This window comes from Euleptes europaea, chromosome 3, assembly GCF_029931775.1.
Source record: "Euleptes europaea isolate rEulEur1 chromosome 3, rEulEur1.hap1, whole genome shotgun sequence".
Classification (NCBI taxonomy): domain Eukaryota; kingdom Metazoa; phylum Chordata; class Lepidosauria; order Squamata; family Sphaerodactylidae; genus Euleptes; species Euleptes europaea.
In genome coordinates, this window is record NC_079314.1 from 38,098,358 (window position 1) to 38,113,680 (window position 15,323).

The 15,323-nt window shown below is 46.6% G+C and overlaps 1 protein-coding gene across 4 annotated transcripts in view; it reads left to right on the forward strand.

Moving 5' to 3' along the window:
- Window positions 1-213: 213 nt before the first annotated feature.
- SCUBE1 (signal peptide, CUB domain and EGF like domain containing 1) overlaps window positions 214-15,323 on the forward strand; it is a 173,412-nt gene continuing 158,302 nt past the window's right edge. For all 4 annotated transcript variants that reach the window (XM_056846059.1, XM_056846056.1, XM_056846057.1 and 1 more), the window contains exon 1: window positions 214-309. In XM_056846059.1, the coding sequence (XP_056702037.1) occupies window positions 222-309 (88 nt within the window). In that variant the 5' untranslated portion in view covers window positions 214-221. The remainder of the gene's footprint in view (window positions 310-15,323) is intronic.

Genomic DNA, 15,323 nt, shown 5'->3' on the forward strand with positions numbered 1-15,323 from the left:
CTCCCCTCCCCTCCCCTCCCCCTCCCCCCCGGCTCTCCGCCAGAGCCCGAGAGCCATTGGTCTGCGCCCCGGCCGGCCACGCCCCCCCGGGCTGCTCCCTTCGCCAATCCGCGGGGGGCTGTCAGCGCGTCAGTCGGTGCGGCTGCCGCCGCCGCCAGCCCTGCGCGCGTCTCCTGGGCGAGGAGAGGCGCCGCGCTGTGCCTGGCTCGCCGCACGTCGACATGGGCGCTGCGTGCTGGGCATGGCACTTGTCCCTCGCCGTCGCCTTCTTCCAGCCGGGGCGGCTCGCCGGAGGCAGCGGGGTGGCAGGTAAGAGATGGGGCCGCCTGCCCTGCCCTCCCCGCCCTCCCCGCCCTGCTGCGCTCCAGCCCAACTCCGGCTCCCGGCGGGGAGGAAGGGGCGCGCGGCGGCGCACCTCCGGGAGGGGGCGGCAGAGGGAGCTCCACTGATGGAGGGGCTCGGACACTGGGCGGGGGGGGGTTTGCCTCATCTTCCTTGATCACCCCCAACACACACACACACACACACACTTCCTTAGTTATTTTCAGTAGTAGAAAAGAGCAAGGGTCCAGTAGCACCTTACAGACTAACAAGAATATTTTCTGGTAGAAAAGAGCAAGAGTCCAGTAGCACCTTAAAGACTAACACAAATATTTTCTGGTAGAAAAGAGCAGGAGTCCAGTAGCACCTTAAAGACTAACAAAAATATTTTCTGGTAGAAAAGAGCAAGAGTCCAGTAGCACCTTAAAGACTAACAAAAATATTTTATGGTAGAAAAGAGCAAGAGTCCAGTAGCACCTTAAAGACTAACAAAAATATTTTATGGTAGAAAAGAGCAAGGGTCCAGTAGCACCTTAAAGACTAACAAAAATATTTTCTAGTAGAAAAGAGCAAGAGTCTTTAAGGTGCTACTGGACTCTTGCTCTTTTCTACTCCTGCAGACAGACTAACACGGCTACCCACTACCCACACTTCCTTAGTTATTTTCAGTTCGCCAGGGGTGAGCCGAACTGACCCTAGAAGCGAAAATGACTAAACCGAGGCTGTCGTATTTTGGTCACGTCATGAGACGACAAGAGTCACTGGAAAAGACAGTCGTGCTAGGGAAAGTGGGGGGCAGCAGGGAAAGAGGAAGACTCAAAAAGAGGTGGATGGACTCAATAAAGGAAGCCACGGCCTTCGATTTGCAGGATCTGAGCAGGGCTGTCAAAGATAGGACATTTTGGAGGACTTTCGTTCACAGGGTCGCCATGAGTCGGGAGGGACTTGACGGCGCTTTACGCACGCACAGGGGTGAGCTGGAACATGACAATGTGAAGGGCGACCCTGCCTACACGGAAAAGTGCACCAGTACGAAAAGTTAATTGCATGGCTTATTATTATTTTCCTCTTAGAACCATAGAGCTGGAAGGGACCACCGGGGTCATCTAGTCCAACCCCCTGCACAACGCAGGAAACTCACAACTACCCCCCCACCCCCAGCGACCCCTACTCCATGCCCAGAAGATGGCCAAGAGGCCCTCCCTCTCATGATCTGCCTAAGGTCATTGCTGACAGATGGCCAGCTAGCTTCTGCTGAAAAACCTCCAGGGAAGGAGAGCTCACCACCTCCCGAGGAAGCCTGTTCCACTGAGGAACCGCTGTAACTGTTAGAAAATTCTTCCTGATGTCTAGATGGAAACACTTGTGATTTAATTTCAACCCGTTGGTTCTGGTCCAACCTTCTGGGGCAACAGAAGACAACTCGGCACCCTCCCCTATATGACACCCCTTGAAGTTCTTGAAGATGGTTTTCATATCCCCTCTCAGTCTTCTCCTCTTCAGGTTAAACATACCCAACTTCTTCAAGCTTTCTTGTTTTCTCTCTCATGCCCTCTCGGTTCCCTGCCCCAAACCTTTTCCACAGGACAACCCCCCCCCCCCCGACATCTAAGCAACTTAGCTGCAGCCATGCGATACAGGAAGTATTTGCCATTGGATTTGCCCTTTCCATTCGACTCATTGGCATTCATCATATGCCTGATTCTTCTGGTTGCTGTGAAATGCCCCCTTTGGGCTCAGTGCAGTTTGAGGTTTTCGACGGCCTCAAAAAGGATTGGCAGCTGTCACTTCTTCTGAGCTTGATGGGAGAGCTGGTTGCTCCTTGTAATGAATCGCAAAGTATGAACGGAGGCTTTGGAAACAAAAGCACCCACCTCCTGCTTTACCCCCTTCCTCCCTGAATATATAGTGGTGTTTGTATGTGGTCTGAACTATGCCCTAACCAAATTTGCAGGAAATAAAAAAAATTACAGCTAGTTCTCAACTGGTTCGGTAGCTAAAAGAAAAGAAAACCCCCCAATTAAAACCACTCTTTCCCTCTCTTTTTTTCATTTCAGTGGTGCAGGCAAACTCCTTTCTTTTCTCTCTCTTACGTTTTGGAAAAGCAAGGTTCCTTCCATGTTTATTCACACACACACCTTTTAAGTTTCTTAGAAGTTCACCCAGAATAACAGTACTTCATTCTCTTCATTTCTTTATATTCCTTCCCTTTGCTATGCTTGTGTGTGCCTGGATTTAATTTCTGATTATTTCCCCAGCACCCCACCCCCATGTCTCCTCCAAGGTGAAGGAGAAGAATCCTTGTTTTATCCCTGAAGATGGCTGAGTGAACATTTCTGAAATAATTAGTGTTAGGATTTCAAGCTAACAATGAAAGTGCTTTTCACTTTGGTGAACCTTTTTCTGAAGTCCTGTTAATCTAATAGGTGTGAAACAAACTGTACATGGGTGGTAGGGAAGCTTCTCCCTTTTATTTTGACACTTTCAATCATGCATCTTATATAAGTTTTTGCATTTATTGGATCCTGGTTTTGGTGAGCTAGATTGGAGTTCAATTGCACCTTAGTTTTTAGTGAGTAAATGCGAGGCATATTATTATTCCTGATGGATATACAGCCAATAAGGTAAAGAGCCCAGATGGGCTTCTGGCATTAAATTATGAGGAAATCCATTTAAAGGCTATTCTCTCAATTAAGGGCATGCTAGCCTGATTGGCACCAAGGCAGTAATCAATGGCCTTGGGCCACTTTCTTCCACAAGCACCGAGGTTTCCCAAAGCTTGGCTGTCAGATGTTTTTTTCCAGAGGGTCAGCTGATTCCCAGCCCCTTGATGGCTGCTTCTGCTGACAGTCATTTTTCCAAATTAATGCTACACAGCTACAGGGAATGGGGTGCCGATGCATTTCCCCAACCCCAACAACTGAGATATTGTCATAGTTAGTAACAACATCAGTGCAACCTTTCTCTTTTTTCCTAAAGATAAACAGTATAGAAAAGCAACATTTCCCCACTGGAATATCTTTCAGTGATGTCAGGGTGCTTACCTTTTTAGCAATATGTATCCACTGTAATCACTCAATGCAAAATGTTCTGTAGGGTTGGTAATTGGAGTATGCTTTTTGCACCGTGGAGGTCAGGGTTTTGTGGCATGTTGCTGTGAAATAGGTTTGGCTGAGCAGTGGTGGCTGCGCCAAGGCATTGCATTGCTGATCTGGACCCAGGCTTCTCTCGCCAAGATCAACATTCTGTGCTGTATACCATGCTGTGTCAGAGATGAACCAAGACTACTATCATCAAACCCTGAAGGACTATGATGGGTTTGGAAACTGGGGTCACTGGGGGTGGGAGGGGGGAAGGTAGTTGTGAATTTCCTACATTGTGCAGGGGGTTGGACTAGATGACCCTGGTGGTCCCTTACAACTCTACGATTCTATGATTTTGCGATTTTGTGAAATGACATGATTTTGTGAAGTGACATGGAAATAATGTCTGAGAACTGCTTCAGTAACTACTATTGCAAATATCTGTCTAGTATAGTTTTATCTCACCTGTTCTCCAAGGAGCTCAGGTTGACAGTCTCCCTTTGCCATTTTGTCCTCACAAAAACTCTGTGGGGTAAGTCAGCCTGAGAGGGAGAGTGAACGGCCCAGGGTCACCCAGCAAGCTTACTTATGTATTTATTTATTTGACTTTTATCCCGCTCTATCCCAACAAGTCAGGCTCAGAGCGGCTGACAACATTCTATATCATTTATAAACATACTTCACTTGTCCTCTGCCTTTCATCCCAATGGGGACTCAACGTGGTTGACGTCGTTCTCCTTTCCTCCACTTTATCTTCTCAACATCCTTGTGAGGTAGGTTAGGTTGAGAGTGTGCGACTGGCCCGAGGTCACCCAGCAAGGCTTCATGGCAGAGTGGGGATTCAAACCTAAGTCTCCCCGATCCTAGTCTGACCTGATCTACCATACTTTACCCATTTCCTCCCCTGTTCCACCTAGAAGAGCAGTTGTTGACCAAGCTTATATTTTAAATGAACAAGAAGGGGGGAAATCAGACCGTATTGAGATATGACAAGGTACTCACTCATGCACAGATTTATTATAGAACTAGCAGTGGGTGACTCAGTTCTTTGCCTTCATAGCTGCTACTTCTAAATGTAATGCAGTGTGCAGTGGTTCATCAGTGGAACAGGCTTCCTCGGGAGGTGGTAAGTGCTCCTTCCCTGGAGATTTTTAAGCAGAGGCTAGATGGCCATCTGTCAGCAATGCTGATTCTGTGACCTTAGGTAGATCATGAGAGGGAGGTCATCTTGGCCATCTTCTGGGCATGGAGTAGAGGTTGCTGGGGATGTGTGTGTGGGGGAGGTAGTTGTGAAATCCCTGCATTGTGCAGGGGGTTGGACTAGATGACCCTGGTGGTCCCTTCCAGCTCTATGATTCTGCGAGGGAAGTTGATGTGTCCTTGTGCATTTGGTTGATTGATCCAGGCCTGCAGAATCCCAGGGGAGGTGTGGCAGACTGAATTCTTTTTTGGAAGCTTTGGGCTTATAGCATAGTCACAGCCATGCAATCTGAGGATCTCCTGAATGGTCAGCTGAGAATGAGCAAGTGTTGCTCTGTCACTCCCTGTGTTACGAATGTACAGTGTATTATATTATTATACAAGTTTTAACGTAAGACATTTGTTTGCCTGCCTTTTCCCCTAAATGTAGGGATCCATGGCTAAAATGACACATACTACACAGTGATGATGCGTGTGTTTCCTATTATGACTCCAAGAATCAAGCACTGTCAGTGTGTTATGCTTTTTTTTTTAATCCCACCCCTTTTCCAGGGAGCTTGGGGCAGCAGATATGGCTCTCCCTTTCTCAGCTCAGTCCTCAGAGCAACCCAGTGGTGATGCAGCGTCTCAAAGACGCATGAACCAGGTTTATGTTGAATAGATGCCCGTGCTGACTGTAGCCGAGTCAAAACACAGTGTCAGTGATCAGCCCAGTGACACAATCTTCACCAAGCCAGGATGGCAGCCCAAAGATTCTGGGAAATGCTTGGCTGTTTTATGTGTTTCTTCATGTTTCCCTTCCAATTCTGGTGCACCTGTCACTGGGGAGGAGATGCTGACAGCACTATTAGGGCCACTTCTCTTACTGCTTCTAGGGGAGGGGCTGTGGCTCATTGGTAGAGCATCTTCTTGGCATGCAGAAGGTCCCAGGTTCAATCCCCGGCATCTCCAGTTAAAGGGACTAGGTAAGTAGGTGATGTGAAAGACCTCAGCCTGAGAGCCTGGGGAGTCGCTGCTAATCTGAGTAGACAATATTGACTTTGATGGATCAAGGGTCTGATTCAATATAAGGCAGCTTGATGTGTTCATGTGTTCTAGTATTTGGACATATATGGCTGAGTACAAAACGTGCATTCCCACTGAGTGAGAAGTATCCTTTCAAAAGACATGTTAGAGATGCCTGGGAAGATTTCCACTTACATGTACTTCGAAGCAGACACGGAGCTGGGAGAAGGAGCGCCCAGGACGGGAGGGAGGGGTGTGCCACAGTGCGTGCATGCGTGCACATGTGCATGCTGGAGCCATGCTCTGGTGGCCCCAGGGGCAGATAGAAACGTGCCGGGTGGGACACGTGTTGGCTGCCCCTGCAGAAAGAAAGAGAGGGAGAGCAGTGGCTGGTACGAGTTCAGGGTGGGCAGGCGGCGTGCACACCAGCCGAGCTGCGGATGGGCAGATGCGCCCATGCTGTGGTGCGGCGGCGCTCCTTCTCCCCATGCCTGTGCTCCCCATGCCCGCACTGGCGCCCTCCCTCTCCTTGCACCCAGGGCGAGTGCCCCTGCCAGACCCCCCCAGACCCAACCCTGTTTCTAAGAGAGGGACAAAAGCACTGGAAAACATACAAATGCGTACTTTTTACTTGATAAGGCGCAGAAAAAAAAACTATTTGGAAATATATACTTGGTTGCCTAAATGTTGCAAGAACTAGCCTTGAATTTCATAAAATAAATATTAATAGCATTATTGTGCTTAAATATGTGATTTTAAGAAATAATTCTGTTGAGGGTTTTCAACCTGAAAAAACCCTGTTTATGAACATTTATGTAGCAGTGTTCAGTCCTAGATAGACATGCCCATTGCTATGTCAATGAAAAGACTCATTCAACCAGTTCAGTGGAGTTTCCATTCCAATTTGTTTCTGAACACAATTCAAAATGCTGGCTCTTACCCTTATCTTACCCATATATTTTATTATATATGTTATTTATAGTCCACCTTTCTCACTGAGATTCAAGATAGATTATCCAATGTAGGTCAAATACTACGAACACGATGAGACATCCTGTAAACAAATCAATAAAGAAATCTGATTGAAGATTGAAGAAATCTAAAAGCGGAGCTGAAATGAAGCATAAACATTAACATAACATATTAAACAGTGCAGAAATTACACAGTACTATATACAGTAGTGTAAACCACAGTCCCTATCCTTTTACCAAAGCATCTTTCTGAAACATTATGTTACAGTACAACCCTAATTATCTGTGTAAAAAAGCTCTCTTAAATAATTCTGTTTTGCATATTTTGCAAAAAGCGAGGAAGGTGGGAACCTTCCTGATCTCCTCAGGCAGGCCAGTCGATAAGGTGGGGGCCACAAAAAGAAGAGTTGGTTTTTATATGCCGACTTTCTCTACCACTTAAGGGAGACTCAAACCGGCTTACAATCGCCTTCCCCTCCCCACAACAGACACCCTGTGAGGTAGATGGGGCTGAGAGAGCTCTTAATAGAACTGTAACTTGCCCAAGGTCACCCAGCTGGCTTCGTGTGGAGGAGTGGGAAAACAAATCCAGTTCAACAGATTAGCATCCGCTGCTCATATGGAGGAGTGGGGAATCAAACCCCCAAAATATACGTGTACAGACGTGTTGATTTTGCCCATTTGCAGGGTAGCCCCTGCATGAGGCCTTCTCTGATGAGCGGAGCTGTGGTGGCACAGCATGAAAAAGTGGTGGTCCTGCAGATACGAGGGACCAAGGCCACGAAGGGGTTTGTATGTGAAAGCCTGAAATGACCTGAGAAATGATCAGTGCCATCTTCTGGACACTGGGTATGTGTGTGGGAGGTAGTTGTGAATTTCCTGCATTGTGCAGGGGGTTGGACTAGGTGACCCAACTCTATGATTCTATGATAAACAACCTTCTTCCCTATGAACCTGCCCAGTTGTTAAGAACATGCTCAGAGGGTCTGTTCTGTGGCCTCCCTCTCCTTGGAGAGGAGAGATGGATGGCAACCAGAGAGATCGGGCATCTTCTGTGGGATGTAGCCTGTGGGATTTTCTCCCACATTCATTATTTAAATTTCTTGTTAGCTGCCTTGAGAACTTCTGTGGATTAGTAGGTAGAGTAGAAGTACTTTAATCAATAAACCAATTGCATGGGGCTGAGATTAACATCACTATTAGGAATGAATGGATTTGTCTATTATTGTTCATTGGGTTTGCTCAGTCGTCTTCTTGACTTAACGTTGAAGGCTTCTAAAATTAATTCTACAGCAGATGCAGCTTCACTCCCCATTCATTCTTGCTCCCACCCCGTTCTTCCTCACTAATGCTCATTAGCAATCAAGCCAGAATGTTATGTTGAGATTCCTTTGGGCCCTGATTTTTATCTGTGTCTCCAAACGTGTACATTGATAAGGAAGAGTAAAAATACAGTGATGTGGAATTTCTGGGGGAAATTGATTGGCAGTTTTTTCAGATGACTCAAGTAGAGTGTGATCTGATTTTTGCATGTTTATTTTGACTTTTGTTTAGTAAACAAAACTCACGGACGAGTTAAGAAACCCAGAGGACTGAATTGCACAAGGCAGTAAAGAAAGCGAGAGATTATTGAAAACAGATGATAAGAGTGTGATAAACTAAGTGACAGACTATCAGAAGTTGGTTCTAGTGGGAAAAAACTGGAAGACTATAATGTTACAAATGCAGGCATTAGAAAAAAAGAGTTATATGTCTGGAAAAAAGAGTTCAGTAAGTAGAATAAAAAATAACAGATCCTGACATACCTGGTTCAGGAAACTGGTTTATTGAATTGGACAAGCCAGAGGCCAAATTGGAGGAGGTACAGACTGAGGCAAGGAAATATAAGAAAAAATTAGGGTAACCCTTGACAACATAGATCACAAAGGCTTGGTGGGGTTCCTTGAGGATATTCTAAACAAGTATTGATCCGTTGAATGCAGTGCAGCCAGTGGGGTTGAACTGCCTACAGGATAGCAATGGTACTAAACGATTAGGAAAGCCCAGGGGCATTCTGGCAACCTTCATCATGATAAGAACAAAAGATGCTACTTTTAGGTCAATGTGGAGTGGGGGGGGGGAAATCATAAACTTATTGGCCAGCGTGCTAGTTACGATCTGCCTTACAAGCCCTGCTCTAAGTGCCCCTGCCTTAATAATCTTATGGGGGAAATTGGTGAGTTTTTAGAAAGTCATACTGTAATGAGAGTTGTGAATTTTAATGGATTTGTGGATGCCGAAGTGGATAGATCAACCAATAACCTAAATGCAAAAGCTTTGTCAGAAGGCTTAAAAAATATCTTCATAACCATCACCTTATGGATGTAAATGAAATGAAACGAAAAACCTTTAATGGCATAAGTAATATTACAATTGTTACAGAAGGTACATAAAATATGCAGTCATTAAGATACAAACATAGGCTAGTAAATTCCAAAAGTAGAAATTACAAACTTTGGGCTTTTTGAACTTTCATCACATCCACTAGAAAATTGGCAACATCTGCAGTAACCTCCGGATCGGAATCATTTAATAAAAATTGACATTTTGCTTGGGTAGTTAGGTGATATTTGGAAAGAAGCCAATTTTTTAACCATTTCCCACGGGGTGTATCATATAGAGGGCAGACCAACAGAATATGATCAATTGAGTCCAGGGAATAGGTATCACAGGGACAAGTCCTTTCCTGGATCGGTATTTGTTGATACCTTCCATATAGCATCCTTGAAGGAAAGGCATTAACCCTAGCGAGAGAGAAGGGATGTCCAGAGTGTGAAAATAATGGGGAATATTGTTGGTTAAATTCTTGAGACCCAACATTGCTGGGGAGCAGACCAAGGGTTGAGTGGGGAGTAATGTTTAACGCTCCATATCCAAGAAACGCTGTTTAACAATTTTAAAAATATGGGCCTCAGTAGTTAAAGCCAGGTCTTCCACAGAGACTCCAGATGATCTTATTTTAGACAGAATTAGACAATCCCAGGAGGTATTATGAAGTTCTTTTAGCAACAGAGACATCAGAGAACCACGCTCTGTTCTAAAAAACAGTTTAAGCCAATAACGAATGGTTAGCAGCCATGCCTTGGTTTCACACAAGCTTTGACCAAGTTCAGAGGTAATAGCATAATAAGAGACACAGCGAGGGAGACACCTTATGGATGTTTGGGGAACATATACAGATGTTAGAGACGACACCTTGTATTTTTCCTCTTCCCTGCATAAATCCTATTCAAGAATGATTTTTTTTGGTCAAGCTCTATCTGTCATGGCTAGATATCCATCTCCTGCCAGCCGTGTGTGGGTGGCATTGAGGAGGCACAGAAGATGCTGAGTTCGCCGATACTGGGCATGCATCAGCACCCTCTGCCTGTCAGACAGCACCTTCCTGGATTGCTTCTGCCTAAATAGGGTGGCCATTCAAGGCCTATGCGGGGAGCTCAGGCCAGCTCTCCAGGGCCAAGCTCCTGCCCCCCTCGCCACCCCTGCCCTACAGAAGGTCCTCACCCTCAGGTTCCTTGCCGCCGGATCCTTCCAGGGGGTCCTGGAGGTGTCCCAGTCCTTGTCGAGCCAGTGCCTGAATAGTTTTCTGAATGCCATGCTGGCCAAACTACAGAAACATATATGCTTCCCCACAGAAGAGATGGATCTGGCACCCATAAGGGCTGGGTTTGCAGCAGCCTTATGCTTTCCCAATGTAGTGGGTGCTGTGGACTGCACCCTCATAGCCCCCTGGGAGGAGCTGCAGGTGTACCAGAACTGCCATTGCTTCTACAGTCTCAATGTTTAGGGGTCTTGCGATCATCAGGGCATCTTCACGGACCTTGTTGCCATGTTCCTGGGCAGCGTCCTTGATACATAGATTTTTGCGGCCTCTGGCCTCAACCGCCTGTTGGATGCCTGGCCAGATGGCTGCTGGGTCAGCAGGGGCTTCTGACAGAGTGCCCCATCTTTAATGGGTGTCCTTTCAACCCTGCCAGGTGACTGTGGATACCCCCCCTCCCTTATTTGCTGATACCCTATCCCGAGGTTGACCCACCAGACTGCGCTGCCTACAGTCAAGCGCACCGCCAGACATACATGGACACTGGGTGGGCATTCGGGTGGCTGATGATGCAATTCTGTTGTCAGCACTACACGGGAAGGCACCGGGCCATGCAGTCCCTGGCAGTTACCATGCTCTTTGCCATATGTGCTATGTTCCATGACATAGCCATGCACCAGCTGTTGCCTCCACCCTTCCTAGGGGATATGGTGGATGGTCCCTAGGTCGGGGTGGGGGAAACTGCAGAGTCAGCCACAGCGATGCAGGATGTGAGGGGACATATTGAGCAGGAGTGGGTACATGAGCACATCTGCATACCCTGGACGCATTTCAAGAGTGAGCTTGTTCCACGGGCAAGGCTGTGGGTGAAACGGTGGGTCAGTGGTTGGAGCCAGAGCTTTCCCAGTTGGATCACAACCTGTAGCAGAAAAGAACACATATAAGTGCAGCTGCAACAAGGGGCCAAGGGCTTCCGGTTGGGCTCAGAGGGCCCCCTCTGTGGTCTCCGGATGGTCCAGTCGTCAGCCCTGGGGGGGAGGAGTCTGTGGCGTCAGCATCGCAGGACCCTCTCCAACTTCAGACTCGCGAGGTCCAAGTCTCCATCACCTATCTGCAGCTCCGGTCAACACTATCAGTACCCGATGGGCCCTCTATGCATGCACTCCACGGAGGTGAGGAGTTCTCCTGCAAGGGAAAGAGTGCAGGGGTTCCTCTGCACTGTGCATGGTGGGCTTAAGGTTCTCTGTGGGCGTGCCCAGAAATTGGGCAGACAGAACAGTGCAGAGCTTGCAACTTGGCAAAGTCCCCTCAGTAGCTGCTATGCCCCAGCACCCACGCAACATACCCTCTTGTGTGCAGGGTGAAGATGTGGGGATGCCGTTTGTTCTGGAGTCCTGCCTGCAGAATGGGAAGGGGGGGAGAAGAAGTTTTGGGGAACAGTCCCTAGCTTGCCTGCCAATGTGTGTCCGCCCCATTGGGTCCTTCTTGGGGAGATATGGTACCTGTAAGGGTCCTGAACTGAGAGAGCTCAGCCACAGAGTATGTGGACTTTGCTCTCCCGTGTGGTTTTTGGTGCAATGTGTTTGCCCCGTTGTGCTAAATGCTCTCTTTTGTTGCTTAATTTTTTTTCTTTTGATGTTATTTTGTTCATATGTATCATGATCTTGCTTGATCAGACTAGTGATCTATCTAGTCCAGCATACTGTTTCACACAGCTGCCAACCCGTTGCCTTGGAGAGCCAAACAAACAAGGCATAGAGGTGGCGGTCTTCTACTGATTCTTCTATCCATCCCTAGTATTCAAAGGTTTGCTACCTCTGAGTAGCCATTGATGGACCTCTCCTCCATGAATCTGTATTTTAAAGACATCTACTTTTGTGGCCATCACTGTATCCATTGCTCTTTGTTCATCCCTCTTGGCTTCAGCTGCACTGGAATTAGGTTTAAAAATTGTTTGGATAGGGCAGCAACGTAAGCATTAGATGAATGCAAATATCGATCATTTTGGGGAATTAATGAAGAATAATGTAGTTGTGTCATATGATATACAATGGCCATTAACGCATGGGCAAGATGTCACCGGTTAATCTCTCTCTCATCTCACACTATTTTAATCTGGGATCATAAAAGTAAACGCACGTCCGTCTCCCATCCCACACTATGTGCACCACCCGATGCTCCATGCGTTTGGGACATGGGATAACGTGGGATATTCGGGGAGTTCTCTGTCGCTACCAACGTCATTACATCACAGTCACGCGATTGTGCGCGCTTGGCGTCTTCCTTTATTTTCTTCTTCCCCCTAGAATGATATGCCAGTATACCAATGCAACTCACTTCAGGATGTTAGTTTTCTCCTGCCCTCCTGCTCTGCAGCAAAAAGCAGAGCTCTCCGGCCCGCAGCTCCGCCGTCTCCATTTTCGAGGCGGCAGGAGGCTCGGAAGCTCGGGGCAGGCGCTGCTAGAGCGGGGAACGCTGAGTCCGCCGGCCAGCTGAGCGTCGGCTCGGTGGGTGCTGCAGGAGCCGCGAGAGATGAGCGGACGCTTGGCCCTCTCGTCAGGCTTAGCAGCGTCGGCTGCTCGCTTTCCTGGCCAGGGGAGGGGCGGTTTTGAGCCCCTGAGGGGAGTGAGTCTATGAGGGAGAGGCGCGACCTCGGCACGAGGCGTACATGGGGCCTGGTGTCAGCGGGTGGCTGATCTACCGGAAATTCCCCTTTGGTGGGGAATTTCACACACACACCCCTCTTTAGGGCGGCCAGGCGCTAATAAAAAAAAATCACTCCCGGTTGCGTTTGGCCGGGTGATTATCACACACACGCTGGCACGTACGTATGCACGCAGTCTTGGGCGGCAAGGACTAATGGAATATCAACCCGGAAGCAAACGCATGACGAAACAACCGGATTTATCTCGATTGTGATCAGTATTTCGCGATAAGACGGGTATTGGAAAACACGCAAGTAAATCGCACTCGTGGTAGATTTGATCCGCAGAGCGGGGACAGCGTGCGTGTGACCACTGGAAAACCGCTACATTATGGGGGGAGAAGCAGACCAAATCAATCATGCGTTAACGGCCTTTGTCAACATAGTAATTTTACCATTTCACGGTTTCATATTTACAGTTTCAGTGGATAGCCATGTTGGTCTGCAGTAGAACAGCTCAATCTGAATCTGTTAGCACCTGAAGCGACAAGACAGTTTTTTGAGGTATAAGCTTTCGAAAGCTGAAGTTCCCTTTGTCAGTTATCTGACGAAGGGAGCTTTGACTCTTGAAAGCTTATACTCCCAAAATCTTGTTGGTTTCTAAGGTGCTACTGGACTTGAATGTAGCTGCTCCATATTTACGGATGCATTGTTTTATAAATCAGAAATTACATAATGGAGAACTGAGGGCTGAGGTGAAAAAGTTTTAATCCAATGGCAAAGCAAAGTGTCAGTTTTCTACGTTTTTATGCTCGAATGGTTTAGTAATTCTATTCCAAGTTACGTTAAAAAGTGGAGAAAGGCTCTGGGACATAATATTGACTCTCACGTTTGGTCATATCTGTTCTGTCATGGTTCTTTCTTTGCAATTTCAGCTATGTTTAGAGAGAACATTTGTAAGTTGTTGCATCAGTGGCGTCTTTCCACTGTTCAAATCAGGAGAATCTATAGAAATAGCAGTGTTTATTGCTCGTTTTGTGAACAGCTTAGTGGTAATGTTTTTCAAAGGAAGGTGGTAGAGCAAAGTCTTTTTAGGACATTGTAATTACATTCTTGTTATCTGCTTTTCCAATAAATGCAACAAAAACAATAGAATTTACTTTGCAGGATTATACTGTATCTATTCCAAACAATATCAGATTCTATCTTTATACTTACTGACAGCAGCAAGGCTGTGTGTGTGTTAAGTGCCGTCAAGTCGCTTCCGACTCATGGCGACTCTATGAATGAAAGTCCTCCAAAATGTCCTATCTTTGACAGCCTTGCTCCGATCTTGCAAATTGAAGGCTGTGGCTTCCTTTATTGAGTCAAGGCTAGTTTTCGCCAAAGTTTGGAAAACTGTGCTTAGGCCACAAGAAGATTGGTTAAATAAAGTTAATGTATAAGGTATTAAAGTTAACCTTGATGCAAAACTGTCACCATGTTGCGAGGGTTTGAGATTCTGTGATAATGAGAACTGGAAATGGTTAAGTAGAAAAGGTAAATATTTGTTTGTTAATTATGATTCATTTGATCTTTGTTATTTGCATTGTATGGTTTATACTTATGTTTTAACCTTGTAAAACGTTGGATATTGTAAATAAAAATAAATGAGAATTACAAGCATCTGCAGTACAAGCCAGTCATTTGTGAACTTTATCAGCTTTTCCTCTTTGCAATGATTTGGCAGAGAACCACCGTTTTTTTTTTTTGTATATTCAAACAAATTCAAAGCTTTATGTGTGTCATGAGACACTCCCGGGAGTCTCAAGGTTAACCCCCAGGGGGAAGGGCAGTTCGCTAGGTTCCTGGGGACTCCGGGAGCCTAGCAACCTGCCCTTCCCCCTGGGGGTTAGTCTTGAGATGCCCATGAGCGCCTCATGACAATGTGGAAATTAGTTTTAGTGGGATAATGCATATAACAGTTTAAAGACAATTTGGTATGTGGCTTACATTGTTATACTTGAAGAAAAACCCAAAGGTACTAAAAACCGATGACACATTACTTTTAGTACACTGTGTGTCCCGTGGAAGTGATTGTTTGCTCGTCTGTTTCAACAGGAGTTAACTCTTGTCCACAATGGCCACTGGACTTCTAGGGTTGTTCTCCGTAGCATCACTTAGGTGTTTTCCACAAGGACACAAGATTGGGTGGTTTCCCTGTTGCTGCTGCAGCTACCAGTACAGCACAGTCATAATAGGGCTACCACATGGGAGGTTTCCCTGCATTTTCCTTTTCCCTGTCCCCCATGGCAGCCGTCCCCCCACCAGGCTTTTTCAGGTTTTCTTTAAGGCAATCAGAATATTGTAATAGAGTTTTAACTGTCCATCAGATTATGTGAGGCGTTTTCCACATGGGGACACCCTTTTCTGGTATCCCTAGGGTTGGCAGGCACATGGGTGGGGCATGGGGAAAAGGATGTCAGTGACACATCAACATCACTTCTGGAAGTGACATCACTGATACTCTAGGATATCT